We start from the raw sequence: 24,676 nt of genomic DNA, 5'->3' as shown, positions 1-24,676 counted from the left end.
TATTGCCAATCTATCCCCAATTCCTTTCAACACCTTGCATTATTTCCTCACCGAGCCTTTGGCAATGTCTGTAATTTTCCTTTCATCCACTTCTCCCCTGCTTTTCTGAGCATTATTTCCATGATCACCATCTCATTTAATTTCACTACAAGCCATGGACATCTGTGGTGCTCTGGTGCTCATTCATACTCATTCAGAAAAATTCATATCAGTAAACTTCATAAGCAAGCAAAAAATGGGCAAGTTCCTTTTTGCAAGAGGACAAGTGAGTCTTAGAAAAGGGAAAATTCTCAACACATCTTTGTTTGCAAAACATCTTTGACAACAAGAAATTGTTATTGTTTTGTTATTCTGCACCTGAGTACCAACTAAATTTTTATTTAACAGGACATTAAAAATAACTCAGTCTCCTTCCTCACTTCAGTTTGGTTCCCCATGGACACAGAGGGGCTCTCACTGGAATTCCAGGGAGTTCCCCTGGAGGTTTTGTCAGGAGAATTTTAAAGCAGACAGTTCAAATCTACAGTTCAGGAAACAACCTGAATGTAATGTACACAGAACTGACTTTAGCTGGAAATTCTGACATCTACCACATAGATCACCTTCAGACTATTTGGTTATGTTCCTTCTGCATTATATTATATTTTATTTAACAAGTTACTTTCAGTAGACAGCAAATATACTTTCAAATAAAATAATTCTTCCCTTATTCTTCAGTAGAAATTGATACCATCAGAGTAGCAATGAAACATTACCTCACCTACCAATTTACAGTGACCTTCACTTTTAGCTTCTGATCACAATGTTTGGATGATTTGCAATCTACATTTTTACTGAGTAGTTAGTTTGTTTAACAAATTTTGAAGTGCTATTTTTTTTCAAGATTTCCTAGTTTCAGACTCTGGTTTAGCCTTGTAATTAACACAAAAGGGCAAAGAACTATGTTCAGTGAAGAACTAGGATTCCATTTTATTTAAATCTATTTAAATATCTTATCCAAGTGGAGGAAAGCATTATAACTTCTAAGGGTTACATTTATTACACTCTTGTCTCTCCCTTTGGTGAAAGGAACATCATAGTAGAAGAAATCAATTCAATACTATTCCTTTACTGACAACAATTAATTCAGAAATGGAGAAATTAAATGACTTTTACCAGTGCTGCGCTGCTCAATACAATCATAAAAACCATAAAATATTCAAACCCGCTATGGTTAACGATTCTGTAGCAGGTTTTTCTCAAGTTCCACCAAGTTCTGCCTGGAAACTTTGTGATATCCACTACACAGCATGGGAAACACTGAACACAACCTGAAATTAGAGAGAACAGCATATTGGTTCAATGGAAAATGTTGAGATATGGATTTAAAAAAGTATAAAACACCTAAAAAAGGGCTTTTACATTTTACAGGAAGAATGTGCTCTTTTATCTATGAAGTGATGCTGTTGTTGAAATGATTTGAAACTCAAGAAAAGACAACATTTTCATGCCAAAATAATCTCTTTTAATAAAGCAACACATACATGGAATAACAGACATTTTTTGGTGTCCTGCAGAAAGGCTTGTAGACACAAAAGAAGCCTTTACTTCTCTCTAAAAATGTGTTTATTGTCTGCATTTTTTCCTCTTTTTTAATTTTGAAAAGAGATATTACCTTGCTAGCAGGTCAGTAAATTGTTATTCTTACTGATTCTTTCACTTTATTGCACTGCAGAGACATTACACGTGGACTCTGTTCACTGCCCTGCACCAGAAACACTCTTCATTAATCTGTAAAGGCAGCAGGGTTGAAATCTGAGAGCCAACAGAGTCTAAGGAGAGTTTCAGGTGATCAAAGGCAGATATCCACACTGGGATAAGTTAGCAAACAGTTCCTAATCAGGACATGCTCCAAATGGATATTTTTGAACACTGGTTCATTTGGTATTAGTGCAAAGCAAAACAAAACAAAAGATTCCTACTTTTTACAAAGCAGTCCTTAGGCAGCTGTGAGTTTTTACTCTGGGAGAACATCTCCAGAAGAACAACTGGATCCACAGTGCTGGCTTCAGAAAAGCTACGAACAGCATGACATTTCTGCAAAGGAGAAGGAGTAAGAAAAGAATTTATTTGCTTCTCATTAATATGGTTAACAAACCTAAAATAAATGAAAATTAGCATCTCCTCTCCCTCCCCAAAAGAAGTTTGTAGTCCTTAAATTACCTTAATGTTGGTGAATTACCAAAATTAGTTATAAATAATAGGACAGAAAAAGCCAATCCTTATATTTGTTTCTATAACTTTATTTTAACAATTTTCTTGCTTTCTTTTAGTCATCTTCAGTAGACTTGCAGGAAAGGAAATGTTTAGAAAAGAATATATTATGCTACAATTTCAGAGCTCTGATTTCTTCGGACCAATCCATTTTTAGAGAAAAAAATCATGTCTCAAAAGGCTTGAAGAGGGGAAGGCACAGCATATTCCACAAAATTATAAAAGTTATATTTACCTCTAGTTGCTCTTTCTTTGAGGGTGTTACTGTGACATTTACAGTTTCAGAAGTCCCAGAACTCTGATTGAAGCTGTTTGAACTCTGCCACTGTTCTCTGTGTCTTAATCTGTCCCCCTGCATGGAATGATGCAAATCGGTTGATTTTCAGGGGGTTTTTTTGAACGACTTATTTTTTTCCTGACAGTCATTCTCGAAAGACAGAATTATTTAACAGAATGTAAAACATCCGTGAAGCTTAGGCTTATAATCACAGAATGATCTGGGTATTTGAGTTGGAAGGGACCTTAAAGATCATGTAGCTTCAGCCCCTCTGTCATGGGCAGAGAATCTTTCACCAGCAAGTTCTTCTTTTTATAAATAATTAAATGGCTTTCCTAAAATGTTTGTAGAAGAATTGTGCTTTCAGTTATAGGCAGAAGATCTAACTGATCAGAATCAGTCCTCAGCCCTTCTGACACTACAAATATCAAGAAATGACAATTCCACTGCAGCAGAGAATGAATTTCTGACATCAAATGCTTATGAGTAAGGTATTTGAACCAGCCAGGGATGATTCTAAGGTGATCAGCAATTTTTGCTTCCTTGAGAATTTATCCAAAGATATTACACTGATAATGCTTCTTAATATGACCAAAATCATACAAAATGGATCCTGGCAGTCTACCTAGACACTGACCACGTGCTAATCCATCCAAAAAAGATCCCTCCAACCCTAACAATTCTGTGATTCTGTGAAAAGAGTTCCTATAGCTCCTGTGCAATATTTGACAATCCTGTGTGGATGTGACAGGCACCTGAAATATCTCCAATACCCCTAAATGCCTCTGTACAGCTGTCATGGCAGTAAAAATCTCTCACTCACATGCAGAAAGATTTGAGCTTTATCTTGCCCATCACAACAAAATCAAGAGATATAAAGGGGAGTCAAGAGATATAAAGGGGAGTCAAGAGATATAAAGGGGAGTCAAAAGTACTATGGAGGTGAACAGGTGATTTAAAAAATTTCTAAGAATTTATTTTTTAAGGTGTAGCTTTTGTTTACATTCCCTTTGGATTCCACGCAACTGAGAAGCAACATATGATCCACACAAGAGGCCTGCCTGCCAAGAAATCCAGGCGTAAGGAAAAGGAGACAAAAAAAAATGTATGTTTGTCTTGATTGAAATTTGTTTATCAACTGACAGTAATAAATGGAAACAAAACAGTCAAAAGCAGAATTTTGGCTGTCATTGAGAAGAACAATGAAAAACTGAATATTCAATATATCATTGAATAACCAAGACTATTTGCTAGCCCTTGTACTAGAAGAACAAAGAAAGTAAAGTTGCAGAAATGACAGAAAGGATAATATTTGCTGTTGAGTCTTTGAGATTGTATTTACAGATGCAAGTCACAATAATTTTTCCACTATCAGTATTCCTTACCTGCTTTCTGTATTGTACAGCTGTGTGTAAAATGTGCCCATCATCACCTTCATTGGTGTAAGGGCCTGCTCCTGTAATGGGAACACAGGTACTGTGGCTGGTCAAAATGTCTTCATATTTCCTTGCTAGTGAGGAACTCTCTTCCACGTGGCAACGCTCTATGTCAAAGCAGCTGTTGTCTATGTATTTTCTGACATCTGTCATGGCATAATTAGTAACCTCTATGCCTTTGCCAGAAACTTCTGCCAAAGTCTTTTTTTTGTCTGTTCTTCTGGGGCTTCCTCTCGTTCTTTTGCAGCAGTGATCCCAAACTCTGTCTTTCACAGCCTTCAGGCATTTGTGAATCTGTGCAATGGCAATCTGGTATTTAGTCCCTTCTCTAGGCTCCTCTTGTCCCTCTGGGCAGTCAGTGTTGAATGAACTCAGCAGCAAAGCAATGAACAGGTTGAGCACCTTAAAACAAAGTAAGTTGGAGACACTACTGCTAACAGGAAAGACAATTCAGAGAGCCTCAAACTCACTTTCATTAACCATTACAGTAAAATTAATTATTTTTATGCTGGAATATCGTTAAAGCATGATATGGCTTCTTCTGGCAGGAATGGCAGAAAAACAAAGGAAGGAAGTGAGAGTTTGGGTATATCAAATAAATTTTCACATGCTTTGATGTGCACAGTGTATGAGGAGGCAGATGTAGAAAAACAACAAAGATGAATTTTAATTACACCATCATCAAAAAGGATCTGGTATAGACCAAGCAGATGAAAAAGATTTTGTCTGCCAGTAACTTTACATTAGATCTAGTATAAACCTAAAAATCTGGGTTCTGTAAACTTTTGATAACATAAGGGCAACTTGTTAAACATTAAAAGCACTCAACAGTTTAGTTATATGATCCCATCCACGCAAAAGATGAAGACATCTGACACCAAATTATAAGCTCTGCACTTCTATACTCTGGCTAGAAGGAACAATTTTATTTCGCTTCTATGTCTTGTGTGAGAAAGAGAAAGAAAGGGGAAAAGTGAAAAAAGGAGACAGAACAAAACCGTATGTCAAGTGACACCCAGATAAGTGAATACTTTTCAAACAGTAAAGTTTGCCTCCAAAGAAAAAAGTATCTGGATGCATTCAGCAGGAAGTGAAGATTGACTTGTAACTTACCACTAGGTTTCCTAGTACCAGAACAAGCAAGAAAATGGTGAGACATTTCTTTTTTCCTGCCACTTCCATGCATTCCCACATAGTTTCAATCCATTCTCCACATAATATTCGGAATATAATCAGGATTGAATGACTAAAATCTATCATATGCCAGCGTAGTTTGCCACTGGAGCTTATTTGACAGGATCTTGAGTCATAATCACTGCCCAAAAGCTGCATTCCCACCACAGCAAAAATAAATACAGTGATCGCCAAAACCAGAGTGAGGTTACTCAGCGCACCAAATGAGTTTAGAATTATTTTCATAAGAGTATTTAAGGCTGGCCAAGACTTTGCCAGTTTGAAGATTCTGAGCTGTAAATAAAACACAAAGAGAAAAAAAAAAAAAAAGTTAAAAACAGCCTAAGTAACACAGCATACATGAAAGCCAGACCCCACATTTACCATGATGTCTGTACGGCAATAGTATCAGTGTATTTTCCCCAAAGAGAGCCTTTTAATTTTTTGGATGCAAATAAAATCACTCCAATTAAAAGCTCAGGTTGTCTCACTACTTACCAATAAAGAAAACAGATTTAACATGCTCATCAGTAAAATAATATGAGGGTATTTCACTATACAACACATGTACTTTAAAAAAATTTTATTTTTTTAATAAATAATTACCAGTCTGAAAGGTGACAGATTTGTTCCAAAGCTTGCTAGGCCAATCAAAACAACCAAGCTGTCAAAAACATTCCATTTTTCTTGGAAATAGTAGTAAGGATCTAGAGCAATGATTTTCAAGATCATTTCTACGGTAAAAACCAGGGTGAAGACCTAGAAAGACAAAAATAAAATTCAGAAAAAAAGTCACTGAAAATGTCAGGCTCCTTATGGGAGTGTCCCAGTATAAACACAGGGTTATAAATCCATTTTCCCTCTAACATAGACCTAACTTACCTGGTCACTTAGAGAAATCAGTTGTTGGTAATCTGCTCTCATGCCAGGGTACTCCATAGCCAGGAATAAGGTATTTAAGATAATGCAAATCATGATTAGGAGATCAACAAAAGGATTCAAAATGACCAATTTCATCTTCTGTTTGACTGCTCTCCAGAATGGACAACAATTCCAAATTAGATATTTTTGAGGGAAATTTTTCCAAAATGTAGGACAATTCAGTTTTGACTCTGGCAGACAAAGAGTGACATATAAATAATCCTTTGTAGCATGTCACAGGATGAAGGAAAAAAATCATCATTCATTGAAAAGGTTGAAAAGAAAAGTCAATCTCACGTAAGCAGAATGGCATCACTGAAAAAAAAAGCTGTTAAGTCCATTCTGCACAAACTAATCACAGACTAATAAAGGTCAAGCAAAATTTACCCTTGGTAATTCTGAGTTACATGAGATACAAGAATATTTATTTTACTGAAATTTACATTTGGCAGCATAATTTCCCCCAGTGGAAATTATTATTATTTTAAAATAATGCTGTTTGTGACAGTTTGATCTCTCAGGTTGAGTTACCACAGGAAAAAGAGGAAAGAATGACTTACTTGAATTGTCTGTCAGAATTGTGGCTGCACTCATTAACCTCTGTCTTCGGACAGGATCATTGATGGCATCCATTGACACCTCATAGGACAGCAGGATCTGCCTCTTTTGTTAGAAAGACAGCAGAAGATAAAACAATAAGGGGACATGAAGATATAATAATTATAATGCCATTATCACAACACAAATTGCAATATAAAAACTATATCCAGCGTGAGATAAAGATCCCTTTTCAAATACACATTATAGTAAAGCTTTAACTTGGTGAAAGAATATAAAACAAAACAAAACAAAACAAAAAAAGTAACAATATCAGGGGTTTGAAGACAAAGGACATTTTGTCAAAACCAGTGGACTATTTCAAGAATTTTTTTCTTTCTGAAGATATTTAATTAGCATTTATAATGCCATTATAAAGGGAGTATAGAAACATTAACAAGGGGCAAGTGGAAAGAATCAGTCTGTCTTTCCAGTGAATGATAAAAACAACAGACAAAAAGAACACTGACTATCAGTTTGAATAAACTATTGGCTATTTAACTGTAAATTACTGATTATTAATAAATAATTATGTATTAATGTGAAAAATAGTCACATAGTTAATACAAATTATTGAGGTCTTTGGTCCTATTAAAGCTATCAAGATCTAACAAATACTGAACTGTGTAAAAGCAGGAATGGGACTACTTTTTTTTTTTCATTAGAACTACCAGATGCCAAGGAACTTGACAGACTGGGAGTGGACAGATTGACCACATCACAATGCACTGAACCTTAGTATTTCCTCCCAGCACAACTGGATTTGCATAATTTTCTTTTCAGGGAAGGATAAATGAAGCAAAATATATCATAATGTTACCTCAAACTCTTATGATATTATGACTTTTATTGAAATATTCTGTAAAACTTCTATTCAAGGAAGGAAATTGATATCCTTGGTGTTAAAGGTTTAATAATTATTTCTCTTTGCCATGTTCACATTTTAATGAAAATCTAAGCAAATCTTAGCTGATAGAACTGTCAGAGATAAGGCCTGAATGAATTTATAATACAATGAATTTATAATACAGTGCTAAAATGGTTATTTTCCCCTCTGTTTTTTGGGAGGTTTTTTTAATCCAAAAGGCTCAGTGAGATTATTCTAATCATGGCCAGTGCAATTTCATTCTTTTCTCGAAGATTTGATGTCTCAGAAAACAGAAATCCAAAATAATTTGTGTGCCAGCCTGACTAAAGTTCCCAATCTTCCTGTTGAAATTCACAGCTGTTAAGGAACCATCAGAGTTGTGTTTTTGGAAAGGACAAGGACATTCACCTCACTGAACTGGTCACTGGCTGAAGGAAATAACTGGGCATGAGAAGTCCTCTGACAAACAGGGACTTAAAATAGGGATGTGCACTAGAGAAATAATGTTTATAAACTCATTCTGTCCTACCCAAAAGCTTCTACCCAATATGCTTTTTTCTTTGACTTAGCACCTTTAGCTTTTTGTTGTGATGAAAGTTGAAAGGACATTGTTTGAGGAGTCCTCAGTTGCAGCAAAGCTTTTACTACTAGTAGTTGTCATAACATGAAATAATCTACCAGGTTTGTTGTAGATTGTACTTATTGACTAAAGGTAAAATTCTACATTGGAGCATCTCACACTGCTTGGATCATGCTTTAGGTTTTCCTAGAGATATTCAGAATATTGTTGTTCCCTGGACAAAGAGAGAGGAAGGGACATTGGAAAGGTCTGAAGATGTTATTTCTGAGATATAGAAATCCAGATTACATTTGGCATCCATCTGTGCAGAATTTGTAGCCTTGCAGAAGTAAGATCTAGCAAACAATCCAAATTTATCTCCTGTCTCATACATCTCCTGCAGCACAGGCACAGACTTAGAAGAATAAAGTTAAATAGGAATAAACAGCCATAAAAATATTTTTATACTTCCAGAAGATATGACACCTATTATGAAAAGACTATTTTTCTGAATAGGTACAATAAAACACTACCATGGGCTGTGACACAGCCTTTCCTTTAAGTGCAGCAGAACCAAACTAGGTCACAAAATTCCCCTTAACACACCAGGGGAAACATTAATGACACTATAAGAAGCAAATGCTTTACTAAAGGAGATAAAGTTGCTGCCAAGTGGGTGATTTGGATTCTTTCAGCTCAAATATATAATTTATTATCGCTAGGATTATGGAATTTAGAAGAAATTCTGACCATGATGACTGTCAGAATAAGAGTTTAATCAATTTTAGCTAGGATTATATGTCTGAGAAAGATTCCCCTTCAAGGATACTTTTCAAACAGACAGAAGTTGGAACTTTAGTTCTCTTAGCTCTGCTTTGGGAATATTTCCATTTTCACTGAGATGGGTGGAACAATTCTAATGTCCTCTCAGAACTAAAAGAGAATCTGTCATGAAATGAAACCAGTATTAGGGCATTAGAAGCTTTCTTTTTAGACATTGTTGAAAATAATTAAGTAATATGGATAATTGCCTGAGAATTATTTTGAAAGATACAGCTCAAGATTAAAATATCTAAGTATAGGTATCTAAATGAAAATGTTTACAAAGAGCCAGACAAACATTAAAGTTAGGAAGGTCTTCTAGAAGATATAGTATTTTGTCAGTGGCAAAGGTACTGTGGAAAAAACCTCCAAAATTAATCAAAGGAAGAATAACAAGTCTTAATAGAAGTTTCTTGCTAGACTTAAAAATGAGTGGTCAGCAGAGGAGCTAGAAATCTCTGCTGTAGACAAATGTTAAACAATATATGTGAGATTCAGCCTAACATTTGGATATCCATGTTTAATATATCCATGTATACAATGCATTTAAAATCCCAGTATATGGGACACATACAGTTCTGATGAGTGTGATTCACATAAATAAATGTTTCTGAAGCCATTTGAGATGGTCCATTGAGACATTTGGTAGCTGAGACATCCACAGAAGCAGACATGGCACATAACATCTGTGCCCTTCCAGAGAGGAGGTGAAAGCCAAGTAAAACACTAGAAAAGCTCTAATGCCACTAGGTATCAATTTGTGATCTAAAAAATTAAATCTCCACTTCACTCTGGGAGTTTAGAACCTAAAACACATGTACCTAAAAACCCTCATAAAATTCAAGCTCTGGAAATAATCCAGTTGCTTAAATCTAGGAATACAGTAACATTTGAGATGCTGTAATGTTTATGAGATACTCACAAAGTGCTGGAAGATGTGCCACAGACATCAGAGATATCGAAAACATCCAACATATGCAAGAGCATCTAAACTGGCACCAGATGCTTAAAGTGAGCTAGTGAATCACACCTCTAAGATGAGAAATCTTCATATTGAACTAAACCCTATCCTAAATATTTAGGTCATAGAATTAGAATAGTCTGTAGAAAAGAATATTAATTTTAAAATAAAATTTTAAAAAATAGTTAAGTCTTTAGGGAAACTCTAAAACTTAAGACTTTTATACCTTTATTTCTGCAGCATGAACAGATGTTGGCAGATCTTACCACAGCTCTCAGAGCATGGGTAGTGCTGGCTCCCTCTGGTCCCAAAATCTCATCCTTGAATTCTCATACCACATACAAATCTAATGAATGTGTTTTTCTATTTCAAATACTTACAAGCTTCTTGTGGCAGCGACCAGGCTGTGAACGAAATATTTGCTCCTCATTTTCCTGGTCATCTAAAATTAAGTTTTGCCTTGAAGTAGGTGTTTCTTTATTACTCTCTTTTCCTTCTGAATTTTTCAAATCAGCAACTGACATTTCGGATCCAGCATGCAGGGCCTTACTGCTTTCTTCCACAGCCAACATCTGTAACAGGAAAAACAAAACATCTGTCTGTTAACGCATGGACTAGGATCATCTACATGTCATTATTATGTTATCTGAATTATTTGCACTGACAATTCCTAGGTTTCAAATGAAATAAAAAGACATGAGTACAAAATGTTATTCACAATTCTGAAAGACAAAGCAGGGTTATTTGTGAGCTACTGTAATTAGTCTGCCCTTGTCACTTTAAATATTGTATTTTGTATCTGATTTACAAAGTATTAGACTTATCCTTATACTTTCCTTTTCTTGCTTTGAAAAAGACCTTGAGTCCAAGACAGCAGAAGACTAAGGGCTCAAACTAAATCCTAAGATGTTAAATTTTCCTAAATCTTAAACGTGTTGAAAGAAAAATAGAAGAAGGAAAAGGAAAAAGAGAAGTAAGGAAAGCTTAAGCAAAGCCTGTCAGGCAGAGAAACATTACATAGCTGTCAACAACTGTAGAGGAGGAACTTAGTAAAATAGTGATGCCTTACACTTGATGAAATTTGATAGTTACTAGAAAACATTTGTCTGTCCTTTTACATGTCTGACTTTTCTGACTGCTAGCAGTAAATCAGGGATATCTTTTATTTAAAGTAGAAGATAAAATGTATCCACTCATGCTTCCTTCCTGCAGTGATATCAGGAAGGGATACCCTGAGAAAGGAATTTTTAGGCACAGCAATAATGGTACTGTATAAGAACAGGGCAAACTATGGAGTGCAGCACTCATGCAATGCCATAGAAGTTACTTTCTTGCCAGAAAGCCATTCCTATACAATGTCAGGTCTGCAAATCCTAAAACTGAGTATGTTTTAATTTGGATTCATGATGTTTTTTTGTATCACAGGAATGTTTATGTATTTGAACATATATACACATGCATATATGCATTTGTAAAGACATAAAGAGAAATGAAGTGTCAGAAAGTATTGTAAGAAGCCCATGTTTAATTCAAAACATTATTTCCCTAATTCACAAACAGAAGAAAACAAAAGGAACTACAGATTATGTTCATTTACAAACCTGTTCCTTCTCTATAATTTGTCTGGCATCCTGAAGCAGCTTTTCCTTTGCCTCTGTTTCAGCACGAGTAGCTCTATTTTCCTCTTCATATGCCATGGTTACCACAGCCAAGATCAGATTGAAGAGATAAAATGAGCAGAAGAAGATGACAGCCATAAAAAAAAAGATGCAGGACAGTCCAGATGTACGGATGGTCTGTGAGGAAAAGGTAAAGGTGATAATAAATTCTTAACAAATTAACATTTACAAAGCAATTTCAAAATAACTGTAAACAATTTTTTTTCCTATGAAAATACAAAAACTTAATGTACTGCCATGTTTTCAATTAATGATGTATGATCTGCTTCTGGTGTAAGTTTTACATTAAAATGTGACATACTGTTGGAAAGAACAAATCTCATTCTTAAAATTAAATCAAATATCTTCCAGCAAATCAGGCAAATGATCATCAGAGTTTAAGCTATGAGAAGACAACTTCATCTGTAAAGACATAAACAGGTGACTATGGAAGAAATTAATGAAACAGTAATAAAGATGAAAGCTAGGATCATCTATACAATCATGAAAGATGTTTTAGTTATAGAATCAGAGGCAATATTTAGACTGATTACCTTATCCTTACTTTTTTTTAAATGGTAGTAGAGGAGATGGTTCAAAATTAAGCTCTGAGACATTAAAAACTAAAAATCACATGACTTTCAAATGATGTTGCATCCATTTTAAAAAGTCACAGTTAATAAAGACTGATGGAAAAAAAGAGTTAAAATGGACCAATATGAAACGTATAGTACAGGGCAGAGAGTATTGTTCCTGTCTGGCAAAGATACTGTATAGACATAAGGGATCCAGGAACTTCTCTACAGATTTTTTTTACATCATTAATAATAATAATAAAAAAAAAAAAAAAAAAAAAAAAAAAAAAAACACAAAAAAAAAAAAAAAAACCAGAATTGACAAGTTACATTCAACTCTCAGAATCCAAACATAAAAGCTTCAATTTTGTAGTACCATATTGTCAAAAATGAAAGTGTGTATGTTGAACCAAAAGGTTTGGTGAGGACTCAGCATTCAAAAGGAAGATGAACAGAGAATGTGACAAATTCCCTGCAGTAGCAAGGAGCTGCCTGGCTGGATCTGCTCCACATCCCAATCCTTGGGTGGTTACATACAAATATTTAACTTTTATTTAGTTCTTAACCACTGACTTGAGCGTGTCCTCCAACAAATTAGGAGCATTCACAGCAGTATTGCTCCCATCCAGCATCACCTCCAGAAGGTGTTACAGCTCAGTAATTTGACTCTACTTCCCTAATACTTACATTGATTTTAAAACAAAATTGGTGTCAGTAATGTTGAAACCAATACAGACTTTTTTAGTGGTCATAAAGCTCTGAATTGCACATTTAAAGTCATTCCAGCAGGTGAAAAAAGAAGTACCCACTTGTCTGTAGAGACGTTCCCACAAGTCCTGGGTCATCAGACGAAAGACGGAGAGAAAGGCCCAGCCAAAATGGTCAAAACTTGTATAACCAAAGTCAGGATTGCTCCCAATCTTCTCACAGGTGTAGTTTCCTGGACACTCATCACTAACCACAAAAGAAACATTAAACAACACTTACGTGGAGATTCAACTAAACCTGAAGGCATCCAATACACAGTGACAAATAAGATTTGTTCAGTTTGTCTGAAATGAGGCTTCATCATTCACTAAAATATTCCTGCCAGAAGGGCTGATTCATATCTGACCATCCCAGAAAGTCATTTCTCTAGTAAAGAAGATAGACAGAAATCTTAGTTTGGGACTAGACAAAAACTCTCACTGATGTAGGATATGTCCAAACAAATACACAGAGAGGGGGGAAATGGAAGTATCTTTACTTTTAAATAATTCACCAAGATGAGGAGAGGAGAATTTATTATTATCTGAAAAGTCTTTACTGGTCTGCTTGCCTTCTCATTTATATCATTCTACCTTACCATTATACTCCCAGTGGTTACCAACAAAGTACATATAAAACTGGCTGTATCCTTGTACTTCATTCTTTTTCTGGTGTGAACTCTGGTTTTTAATTTAATAACACACCCATTGATCCATTTCTTCCTCCTGAAAAATCATCTCTATTCTTTTAAACCAAAAATAAAACCACAGTTCACCTGGAGGAAAAAAAATAAGAAAGTACAAAAACTGCTTGGTTCACTTACTCAGGTTCTGCAGTGTACCCACAGAGCAATATTTCAGAAGTGTCTTCCAATCTGAAGCAGAGGTCTAATTAAAAAAAAAATCATAAACCCAGAAGTTTTCAGTTTCTACAGCTTTCTGACAGTAAACCAAATATTACTGCACTTTATAAGCACTCTGATGGATCAAACTTCTGTGAAAGATCCTTTCCCAACAAAGGGCACACAGGACTGATTTTCAGCACATCTGTCTCTCTGACAACTTTAAAAAATAGTAACAATTTTCTGCACAACTAACAATGTAAGATTTTACTTGATCTTTGGTAAAAATAAGAACGTCTGTGAGAAACAGACAAAACTCATGAAATAGACAAAATCCATAAAATACAGAGTAAGTGATGGAAAAAATCCTTCTCTGTGCAATACCCCTAAAATTAAGATCCCTGTGCAATGCAATGATCAAGAAGAAAATGCTTACAGAAAATTCAGTCCCTTCTATCCTACAGACTGCTCATCTTTCTCCAATCCAAGATTCACTAATCTTATATTCAGTTGTCCCAGGGACTTCACACTACTACTTATGCAAACGGAAGGACAAACCTTCTTGGCAGAAAAATATGCAATTATATTTTAACATCTCTGTGAAAAATCAGTACATACAGAGGAAGGTACACAGATTATGTAAAGGGAGAAAAGAAAAACATCTACCTTCATCACCTGGCACATATATCTTGGGGTCCTTACATAATGAGTCATTGTACAGAGTTTTATTGAGGACACATTTGGATTTTAAATTGCCCATAAAAAGCTGGAGGCCTATTAGTGCAAATACACTCAAGCAAAATACAGTCAGGATCAACACATCCAACAGCTTCTTAACAGACTCAACAAGTGAATTTACGATGACTTTCAGACCTGGGAAAATGAGATGCAATAACATGGAAAGTGAGAAAAGGAATGTAATGATGTTCCTATATGACAAGACACAACAACTGTAAGTTTGTTAAAGACAAAAGAAAAGTATTGATATGTGGTTTTGACACTAAAGTTAAACACCTTCATTCACAGTGTTTCATTCCTGCTATAATTTGATAGCAAAATCAAAAATACATTTTCAATTACATCGAAATGGTAAAGTTAATATATATTATGACCATGAGATACATAGATTTTCAGGTGAATTTTTGCAGTTGGACTCTGAATTCATTTTTTGGTACTCTAATTAAGGATACAACACAAAAATATTGAATATCTGGGTGTCATATTCAACATACTGTCGAAAGCATTACACAAAATCCAGACAGTGACTGTAGTCAATAAGGAAACAAATGAAAGTCTCTCAAATTGTGAAATCAGCATTCTGGGAAATAAACCAGAGAAGGTTAAGCTACCGAGGTAGAACATGAAACCAGAAATATGGTGGTTCAGATATATTATGTTAGGAGAACATATTATATATGGTGGAATGCTCCAGGAAGACAAATTAAAGAGACAAAGGCACCAGGCTAAATAAAAATGTACATCAGTGATGGGAGAAAAAAAATACAGAATATAAATTTGCCTTTGTCAAAACCATTTGAAGGAAAGATGATTTTAAAAATTGTATTAGGGTGCTACTGAGGGTGCAAAACAGTCACACATTGGGATTCCTTGAGGTCACAAAATGTGACCAGAGAACTGGAAGACAAGAACAGGAGGGGAATTAGAATTTGCATCGTGGTGAGGCAGAGAGAAAATCAGTAAGATGTGTTGTTCCTTACCTGGTATTACTGAAATAGCTTTCAAAGTCCTCAGTACTCTGAAAGTTCGAAGAATTGAAACATTGCCAAAACTCTGAAATGCAGTAATGTACCTGTAAAATTAACCCAGATTCAATTGAATGACAAAGATGGAGCTTTTCAAAGCATTTGCTTACAGAGCAGGCAGTAATGAAGACACTGCAGAAAATAAACAGGTCAAATATGTCCTAAGATATATGCCTAAAATTAGGAATCTAAGTGCATTTCTGGGCATGGATATGAAGTAATGGAGCTTTGGACCAGTGCCTCTGAAAAGAAGTACAGAAAGCTCCTACTTAGTGTGGATTTGGGTGCTTTAACTTTGGAAGTGTTTATCCATCAAAATGTCAAACAAATATAATACTGTCAATGTCATGACCACACTCTCACATGAGGCTTCTCTCATGAAAGCACATGTTGCAGCTATCTCAAAATACACTTCAGGAGAAGGAAGTTGAGCAACAGTAGATTTATGTGTTTTTTCCGTACCACTTGGGTCTTTCTAACCTTTAACAGTCAGTGAGAACTTGTGTATTGCAACTTGTTTCAATTTTAACATTTCAACAATTAGAAAATTTCATCAAATCAGTATTTTAAAGCATTGCATATTCTATACAGCACTGTAACAGGTTACCCCAAATTTTCTAACACTTCCTTCTTGTCAGAAAGGACGTGAATTGTGACTCTTCTCATAACAAGGTCATAACTGGTAACAGAATTCCTTAAAAAATAAAGTCTCAATAACAAAATCTCAGATAACGATGGTTGGAAAGGCAACCTCCCCCTCAAAGCATGACTTTGTCAGCAGCAGATCAGAGGACATTAGCTTTGCCCAGTCTGTAAGATTGAATAATTATCTAGGACCGCAAGCAATAATTATACTTGAGCTAGCAGTTGAGCTAATTTCCAAACAGGCTGGGGTTTTTTTTGTACTGTAAAACATGGAAAAAAAAAATACATCAAAAAGTTGAACACTAATTAATCAGGGGTGCAAGTAGGGAAAAAGGACCATACATCTAATTTTTCATGCAGGTGTTGGACTGTCTTGTGTTAGTTATAACTACCAGTAACTATCTAGTGATAGATGCTGATGATCAACAATATTCAAGCTCCTTAGCAATTCATTATTGCCCATAAGAATAATTGTTCATATACATGTAGATGTGTGTGATAACACCTGTGGTCATAAGACCTATTATTTACAAATGAGGAAGAACCAACATGTGGTTTTACAAACTACTCTCTTCTTTTTTATTCTGCCATCTGACAACTTCATTTGGTGTCTTCAGCTCTCATTGTAAGAAAAAAATATTGTTTATACTCTTTTTGTCTCTGTGCTGTACACTTCAACTCTGTCCCTGACCTGCAATTGTTTTTTCATGCGAGTTTTACTCTATTTGTTTTTTTTTTTATGTGGAATTACAGATACACATATTCACTGCATCTTTTTTTAATTCTGACATCTTTTGACACGTGAGGAGCAAAACTACACAAAGTCCTGAATTAAAATACAGAGAAATCCTACACAGAGAAATAATGTGTGTTCTGCTTCTTTACTTCTTACCCACAATGTCTTCCTTTTCTATCTCCTTCTCTGACCATGACTGCATGCTGGAGTGGTGCTTTTACAGAACTGTCTGTTTAAACTCCAACATCATCTTCCCAGCAAGTGGAGGCTATTTCAGAGCCCATGAATTTGTATGTAAAGCAAGGTGTGTTCTTCCTTGAGCATCACTTGACACTGGGATTTCATCAGTTATTTATCACCAAGTCATTCAACACCTTGTGACCCATTTTAAACCCTTCTCAAATGAGTTTCATCTGATCCAGAGTAAGCTAAGACATAAAGAGGCAGGCTTGGTTTGGGCTGTTTATGCAATTACCTCTTGACAAAATTCAAATACAGACTAAACTGAGAACAATCACACAGTTCTAAGGTGAGCTTTTTATTTAGGTCTTACTTTAAAGTCTATTTTTCTCATTGCAGACATGCAAATTTTGATTCAAGCACAGTTTAGCAGGTAGTATGCCAACAACTGTAAGGAATTTCAGCAACACCAAATGGTATTTTCTCTGTGTTTCTGTCCCCTGACTGTAAAAGAAAAGCTGAGTTCTACTTACATTACAATAATAATAGAAAAATCCAAGCAGTTCCATGGATCTCGAAGAAAAGTAAATTCATTCCAAACAAATCCTCTCGCTACTATTTTAATCAATATTTCAATACTATATACGGCAGTGAAAACATGTCTGAGGAGGAAAGTGTATATTAAAGTTAGAGAAACAAAAATATTAATGAGACTGATACACATTCAGGTGAGTTTCTATCTTTTCTCTGATTTAATCCCGGCTTGGAGATAAAGTAGAAAATGTGAAGCAAAATAGGATAGGTTGCATTACTTTCAGAAAAACCATGGGGACAAGATGTCTTCCTGAATTTTAGTAGATTTTTCACGTAAGTCTACAAATATAAACATTCATAAGCATATGATGCTATTTCTGGATGAAGGATAGCTCACATTTCCTTAGGAAACATTTTTTAAAATGTGTTTATATTCTAAAGCGGGCTGGAAAATTTCAAAGCCTCACCATTCTGGCAGAACAATAACAACAAAGATTTATTTCAGCCTGTAAATAAATTGCACGTATTTACATATTTACATTTTACATATTTATTCTGACAAATACACTATAACTGAAAGAAATACTACAGAAAATTAAGTTATCACTATGCTTATCCCAAAATATAACGAATTAAAGAACTTCTGAGGCTCCAGACACATTTTCCAGATTTAATTCTGGAACATTAGCTGAAGTTACACTGGATACAGTGCACAAGTACAAAAGGAAGCAAGATATTACAGATAAATGGCTTCCTAGTGGAAACAACCGATTTAGGAGTCACCAGGAAACAGGAAAGAACAGAATGAATATTTATTCCTTTATAGCTTTTGCATGAGGCAACTATAACAGACATTCAGGTTATTCCTGCAGAATGAGAGATATTAATTTAAAATCCTTCTGCACAATCTCTCAAAAAGATTTATTCCTCAAAAAAAAAAAAAAGGGACAACCTCCTATATTGCACCAGATGGCAAAATTAGGCAACATAGAAAAAGGCACATGGTGAGAGCCTCTAAGAAAAGGCAGTGAAGCTCCACAAAAGGCTGTGTGATATAATAACAACCCTCAGCCTTCCTCAGAGGTCTATCTGAGAATTTTCAAGCCACAGAATTAGATCACCAGATAATTTAAATTTTTGCAGTCCTGCATGTTAATGTCCTTGGAAAAATAGTGAGCACATGGCCACTGAGGTACTTACTCAGTCCAGTAGGCTTCTACAAGAAGGTGAGGGATAGTCATGGCCATACAATTGAGTAACACAGTGCATGTAATAATGCAAAGAAAAAATGTGAATAGTAAGTTAAGGAAAAAACCCACTACATTAAAAAAAATAAAGTTCATACAAGTCGCTGATTTCCACACACAAAAACCACACAAGCATTCAAACAATTACTTTTCATTTGAATATGCTCAGAACTTGTCATGTGTTTTTGCCAAAGAAACTAATAACAGAATCACAAATTATCCTGAGTTGGAAAGGACCCACAAGGATCACTGAAATCCAATTCCCATCCTTGCACAGGACCAGCCCAAGGATCCCATACTAAGATCAAACCTTCTCAGCTGGGTAAAATTCATGTTTTAAATATAAAAATGAATTATCTGCATGTGGAGATGGTTTTGGAAGTTGGGACACTAGTGAGACATAACATTTTTGACATGTTCAGATATGTTCACCTAAAAAGACCTATTTCCACTAATTAATCATTCCAAATAAAAGCAGAAAAAAGCAGAAACAGAGGAGAAGAATGACAGAAAATAGCACAGAATATTTTAAGATTCAAATCAGGAAAACCAATGAAAGGATATGAATGGATCAGAATTTTAATTGCTGCTTTTCTGACTGGATTAAAAGGACCAAATATAAACAATGCAGATGTGGCAGTAAACCGGAAAATAGTCCTCCTTTTATTTAGTACCATAAAAGTCTATATATTAAAAAAAAAAAAAAAAAAAAAAAAAAAAAAAAAAAAAAGAGGATTCATAGTATATGAAATATTTAAATTAATAAAAAGTTTCTGCAAAAATTACATGTTCAGTTTTTCAACTCTGCATCTAGAGCTATATCTAACTGCAGTTAGGAGTACAGCTTTCCTTAATTCTTCCTTGGAGCTGTGACCTGATTGCACACATTTTGAAGGAAAAACAGCAGCTTTATAGCTGTTGCCTCTCATTGCCTGAGAGGAAGAAGGCATAAAGGGAACAAATATGAAAAGCAAGTTATCATACTTACTTGGTCAAAGTAATTAAATTACTTATCTGGGGCTGTAACAATGGTCTTAATACCTTACTCTTGGACAGTTTTATAGGCTACAAGAGATTATTTACAAGATACACATTGTGTAGCACTGCCAGAATCCTGGACAGTCAAAGCAAAAAATTTAATTTTGAAATATCCCTATATTGTCACATAACACTGTGAATTCCCTCTAAGCTACCTTAACGTCCATGCAGCTCAGCACTTTTGCCATACAGCAAAAATGAAATCTTTTGAATGAAAAACACCATCTCCTAACTTTAATGTAAATTTATTCAACTCAGTCAACCTTAGCTCCTCTTCCTCAATAGTATCACTTTGATTACTTTGAGAAAAAAGTATCTGGAAGATCAAAGTCTAAAGCATGTTCTCTGAAAAAATTATTACACTCCAACACCTTGCTGGCTATACATTGAAACAGCAACTAGGACTGCAACAGCAAAAGGATGGAACCTTTTGCTCTTCAGATCAAGTCTTCCTTGATAGTAGTAATAATTCTATTTAAGTATTTAATTTAGAAGGGATTCCTAGACTATCTACTTTATACAATGCTATAGTCAGCATCACCAACCACCCTGTAATAGCGTGGAGTATGTACAATATATATATGGAACAATAAACAAAGAAGTGAGACATAAAGTTACAGAAAATTAATTTAAGACAATGAAAATATATGGCTTTGCTATGCAGAGAAATGGAAATATCTCAAATGGGCCTCCCTTAATTTGTATAGTATTTGTAATTCAGTGAAAGCATCTGCAATTTGAGCGTGACTGACTGTTGGAAAGGCACTTTTTATGCAACAGGGAGTTCAGCCCCACAGGAATCAGACAAACTGCTCTGGAAAACAAAGCATCACTAATCCCAGAATATATTTACTATTAAAGTGCACCAATCACATATCATGTTTTCATAATTAATTTTGATTCTTGACTGGAACTTAAAATACCTCTTCACTCCGTAATGCAGACCATACCTTAGAACTCTCCCTCAAAAGTTGTCAGTAATGTTCAAAGGTCTGTCTACAGAACAATCAAACCCCAGCACCTCCTGAATAGAGTTTTTACTATCCCTTAGGAGTTCAGCAGGCAAAAATAAAAGAAATGCTTTGGGAAGTCTTAACCTTGTGATCACTGTAGTATGGATCAAAATCCTCCAGAGGTTCCCCAACCAGCTCTGCTGGAATGTCCCCATACAGAGATGGCAACGTTTTGCAGATTTTCAGGTCAAGCTGAGGAGTGAGTTTATCTTTTTCAGCTTCTTCATCCTTATTCTTCCCTTTAACTTTGATTTGCTCCTTTTTTTTGTTGGCAATCCTTTCCTCGATTGCTGCCAAGGACTCGGGGGTGAATCGTCGAAAATTGTTAGTTTCCGATGCCCAAAACGAGAGATCCATTTTTCCTCCTGAGTGTTTGTTTCTAGTACTAGAGGTAACTTAAGAAAGAAAGTTTCTGACAATTAGAAAACACCAGAAATAACACATGGCTTTAATATCTATTAGCTAAATGGTTTTTCACTTCTCTGAAACTCTGTGTCAAAATAGAATAAAATAGAGTAGAATATGAATAGACTATTTCAGTTGAAAAGAATCTACAATGACCATCCAGCCCAACAGCCTGACCAGTTCAGGGCTGACCATTGTAAGGCCTCGGGCACTGCCCAAGTGCCTCTTAAACATTGACAAGCCTGAGGCATCCATCATCTATCTAGGAAGCCTGTTCCAGTGTTTGACCACCCTTTGCTTCCTCATGTCCCATGTAAACCCCCTGCAGTATGGCTTTGGACCATTCCCACATGTCCTGTCTCTGCATCCCAGGGAGAAGAGCTCAGCATCTTATTCTCCACTTCCCCTCCTCAGGAAGCTGTAGAGAGTGATGAGGTCACCCCTCAGCCTCCTTTTCCTCAAAGCAGACAAGCCCAAAGCCCTCAACAGCTCCTCTCAGGGCATTCCTTCCAGCCCTTTCACCACCTTTGGTGCTTTCCTCTTGAGACACTCAAGGACCTTGTCATCCCTCCTAAATTTCAGAGCCCAGAACTGCCCACAGTGCTCCAGATGAGGCCACACCAACACTGGACACAGCAGGACAATCACCTTTTCTGACCAGCTGGTCCTGCTGTGCTTGAGGCACCCAAGATATAAGGCAAAACCAACTAGAAGTACATTGATTTAGAAGAATGAGTAATGAAATACAGACCCAATAAAGATCAATTACTTCATCTGTATCTACCCTGTGCGATTCAGGTTAAGAGAAGAGATATTTTTTCCTTCACCTTTCCAGCACGGAAGCATCAAAATCACATCTCTATCACAACTCTGACAATCATCTAATTGTTTCTTACTGTAGATTAAAGTATCAGCAGCCTTGCACCTCAGTTTCTGCTCCTCTGTATTCCTAAAAGCAGAATTTAGTTCCATACGTCCTACCTCTAAGTCACTTCAGATCCACCCCTTCCACAGAGAAAGGGCAACACCAAATTTGGCTCAAGGCTTTGTCCAGTGGCATTTTCAGTTATTCAGCTTGAGGCTTAAATCCCTGACAAAGGGGAAGGGTAGCAATGTGACGCACTGAAGTGACAAGGCAAACCACTGTAAGTATTCAGTTACTAATGCCCAAATTTACCACACTCTTGTAGATGACAGCAATTTGCATGACACCAGTTCTCATCCACAGAAGATGAAGAAAATTTTGACCCATTACAGGGTGATTTGTCCTCCGTGACTCACGCCAAAACTGATTACTTCCATTTAATAAACACTTTTGGTCACTGCCAAGTCTGTAAAACACTCTGCATTTTAGATTGCTGAGGTCCAGCTGTGCTGCTACTTCTTGGACCACGTTAGAGAATCAATACTGTCTTGCAATTACAGCTCTCTTCTTTAGATGCAGAGATATTTATTTTAAAAGGATATGCAAGCAAGAGTGGTTGTGCAATGATTTTGTTGGGCTTTATGGGACTTGGGAGGTTTTTTTTTTCCTCCTCTGGGACTTTCCAAGCATGTTCAGATCTGATCAGGAACCGCAACTCAGAGACCAGAATTTACCGTGGTAACAAAATGGAAGTAGATAACCAAAGAACTGTTACTTTGCTAAACCACACAGACCCATTTCCAAACGAAAGCTTAAAAGATAAACTGAAAATCAAGATGTTCTTATTTTTTTTTTTTTTTTTAGTTTTTAATAATTCTATGAAGATCATTTTTATCTTCAAGCCAGTTTTAAGGACAACAGAGAAACTCAGCTTTTAGGGAACTATGCCAGCTGAAATAAATGAAGAAAAGAAAATGGTTTTAGCAAATACAAACATCATTTTAGTATTTAGAGCTAAATTTAAAAAAAAATAACAAGAGACAAAGCATTGACCAAGAGCAAAAAGATGCAACACATTCCCTTCAGCAACTGTGACCAGAAGTCATAATTGGCCAATTATTCATGGATGTTCATGAAAGGTTTTCTTCAGCAGACCTGTACCAGAAACGTACTTGTCCTCACATGGAATGACAGAGTTCTTGGCCTTTGATCAACTGCCAAGTATTTATAGATTGTGACTTGGGTTAGGAAAAAGTAAGCTAAGAAGATGTGACTGAAAAATCCTTCCAATACAAAGGACTAAAATTATATTAAAAAGACAGAGTGACTACATGGAATTCCTGAAGCTCAGCTAAACTCAGTCACCTCACCATACACTGCTGACAGGACACTGAGGTAAAGTGTTACTCCGAGAAAAAAATCAATTTTTGCATGGGACACAAAAGTTTCCCCAGTAACCGATTCTGGGAGGGAAGATACAGAACAAGTTTTCTTAGTAATAGCCTAAGCAAGAGATTTATTCTACAAACTGAGAGAAGAAACTTGGGTGTGTGACTACAAGTTAGTGCAAACAAATTGTAAGTTAAAATGTACTATGTCAATATGCTGCGGAGGCAGATGCAAGACTACAGTTCAGATCTGGTAATTTCCAGTACACCAAATGAAAGAAATTTGCATTTAAATGAAATTAAGAGTTGAAAATCCTACAGCAGGTTTTGTATCTCTGGTTCTGTAGTAGAGACCAACCCATCAGTAACAGATAAAAATGCACTGGTACCTTCAGTTACTAAAGTATCACTTTCTACAGGATCAGGGATGCATAAATTCAACCTTTTCTTTTAAATTAAAGTGTAAATGATTTGGTTTTCTCATCTTGAGAGGAAATGCATTCAGTGTACAAATCTATGCATTGTTTGAGGTTAGTCTCACTGTCTTGAGCGTACTGCAAAAATGACAAAGAATATTTTTATGTCAAAACTCAAGGAATTCCAGATATACTGATGAAATTTACTGAACAAATTACCTGCAAGGTACTAGAAAGGGATGAAGAAAGAGTCATTAAGTGAAACAGACGCTGGGAAGTACTAAAGTACAATTTGCTACTAAAATTTCTTAAGATAAAGCGTTTGCAGACAACTTTCTGGAATAGCGAACCAATGCCAAAGTAAGTCTATTAATACAATGTTTCAGAGGCATGAATTACAAAATGCTTGCTGGGACACTGACTTATCAGTAGAGATAATAATTTAACAAATTTAGAATTTTAGATTGAAAATTCTGAATGCCAAATTACTTCTACAACTCCATTGTCAAGGGCCATTCACTCAATATTTCTTGTGAGCACCTGGATCTGAAAAAATAAAGGATAAACTGTTAGTTGGTTTTAGTGTGTATTTAGTTTAATCTTCCACATGGGAATAAAGAATAAAGATGTGTTTACCTCCTCACCTGAAATAAGAAAAAAATATTAGAAAGCATCTCACAGCAACAACTTATGAAACAGGACAGGAATTCCCTGTTTTCTGTTCTGTTCCTTGCCAAAAGTTTCTGCTGTCACTCACT

General features: G+C 35.7%; 1 protein-coding gene across 1 annotated transcript in view; it reads right to left on the bottom strand.

Annotated features, from left to right (window-relative positions):
• LOC136358169 (sodium channel protein type 5 subunit alpha-like) overlaps positions 1-21,241 on the bottom strand; it is a 32,267-nt gene extending 11,026 nt beyond the window's left edge. The window contains exons 1-17 of the mRNA XM_066314092.1: positions 20,929-21,241; positions 19,358-19,476; positions 18,747-18,836; positions 17,546-17,674; positions 15,407-15,498; positions 14,349-14,561; positions 13,671-13,734; positions 12,910-13,054; positions 11,469-11,663; positions 10,248-10,439; positions 6,621-6,723; positions 6,022-6,251; positions 5,746-5,898; positions 5,080-5,433; positions 3,916-4,368; positions 1,962-2,076; positions 1,156-1,310 (exon numbers count right to left, since the gene is read on the bottom strand). Of these exons, the coding sequence (XP_066170189.1) occupies positions 1,156-1,310; positions 1,962-2,076; positions 3,916-4,368; positions 5,080-5,433; positions 5,746-5,898; positions 6,022-6,251; positions 6,621-6,723; positions 10,248-10,439; positions 11,469-11,663; positions 12,910-13,054; positions 13,671-13,734; positions 14,349-14,561; positions 15,407-15,498; positions 17,546-17,674; positions 18,747-18,836; positions 19,358-19,476; positions 20,929-21,201 (3,075 nt within the window). The 5' untranslated portion in view covers positions 21,202-21,241. The remainder of the gene's footprint in view (positions 1-1,155; positions 1,311-1,961; positions 2,077-3,915; positions 4,369-5,079; positions 5,434-5,745; positions 5,899-6,021; positions 6,252-6,620; positions 6,724-10,247; positions 10,440-11,468; positions 11,664-12,909; positions 13,055-13,670; positions 13,735-14,348; positions 14,562-15,406; positions 15,499-17,545; positions 17,675-18,746; positions 18,837-19,357; positions 19,477-20,928) is intronic.
• Between the last annotated feature and the right edge of the window lie 3,435 nt (positions 21,242-24,676).

This window comes from Sylvia atricapilla, chromosome 1, assembly GCF_009819655.1.
Source record: "Sylvia atricapilla isolate bSylAtr1 chromosome 1, bSylAtr1.pri, whole genome shotgun sequence".
NCBI lineage: Eukaryota > Metazoa > Chordata > Aves > Passeriformes > Sylviidae > Sylvia > Sylvia atricapilla.
The sequence above is the reverse complement of the archived record's forward strand: the minus strand, read 5'-3'. Positions and strand labels throughout refer to the sequence as shown.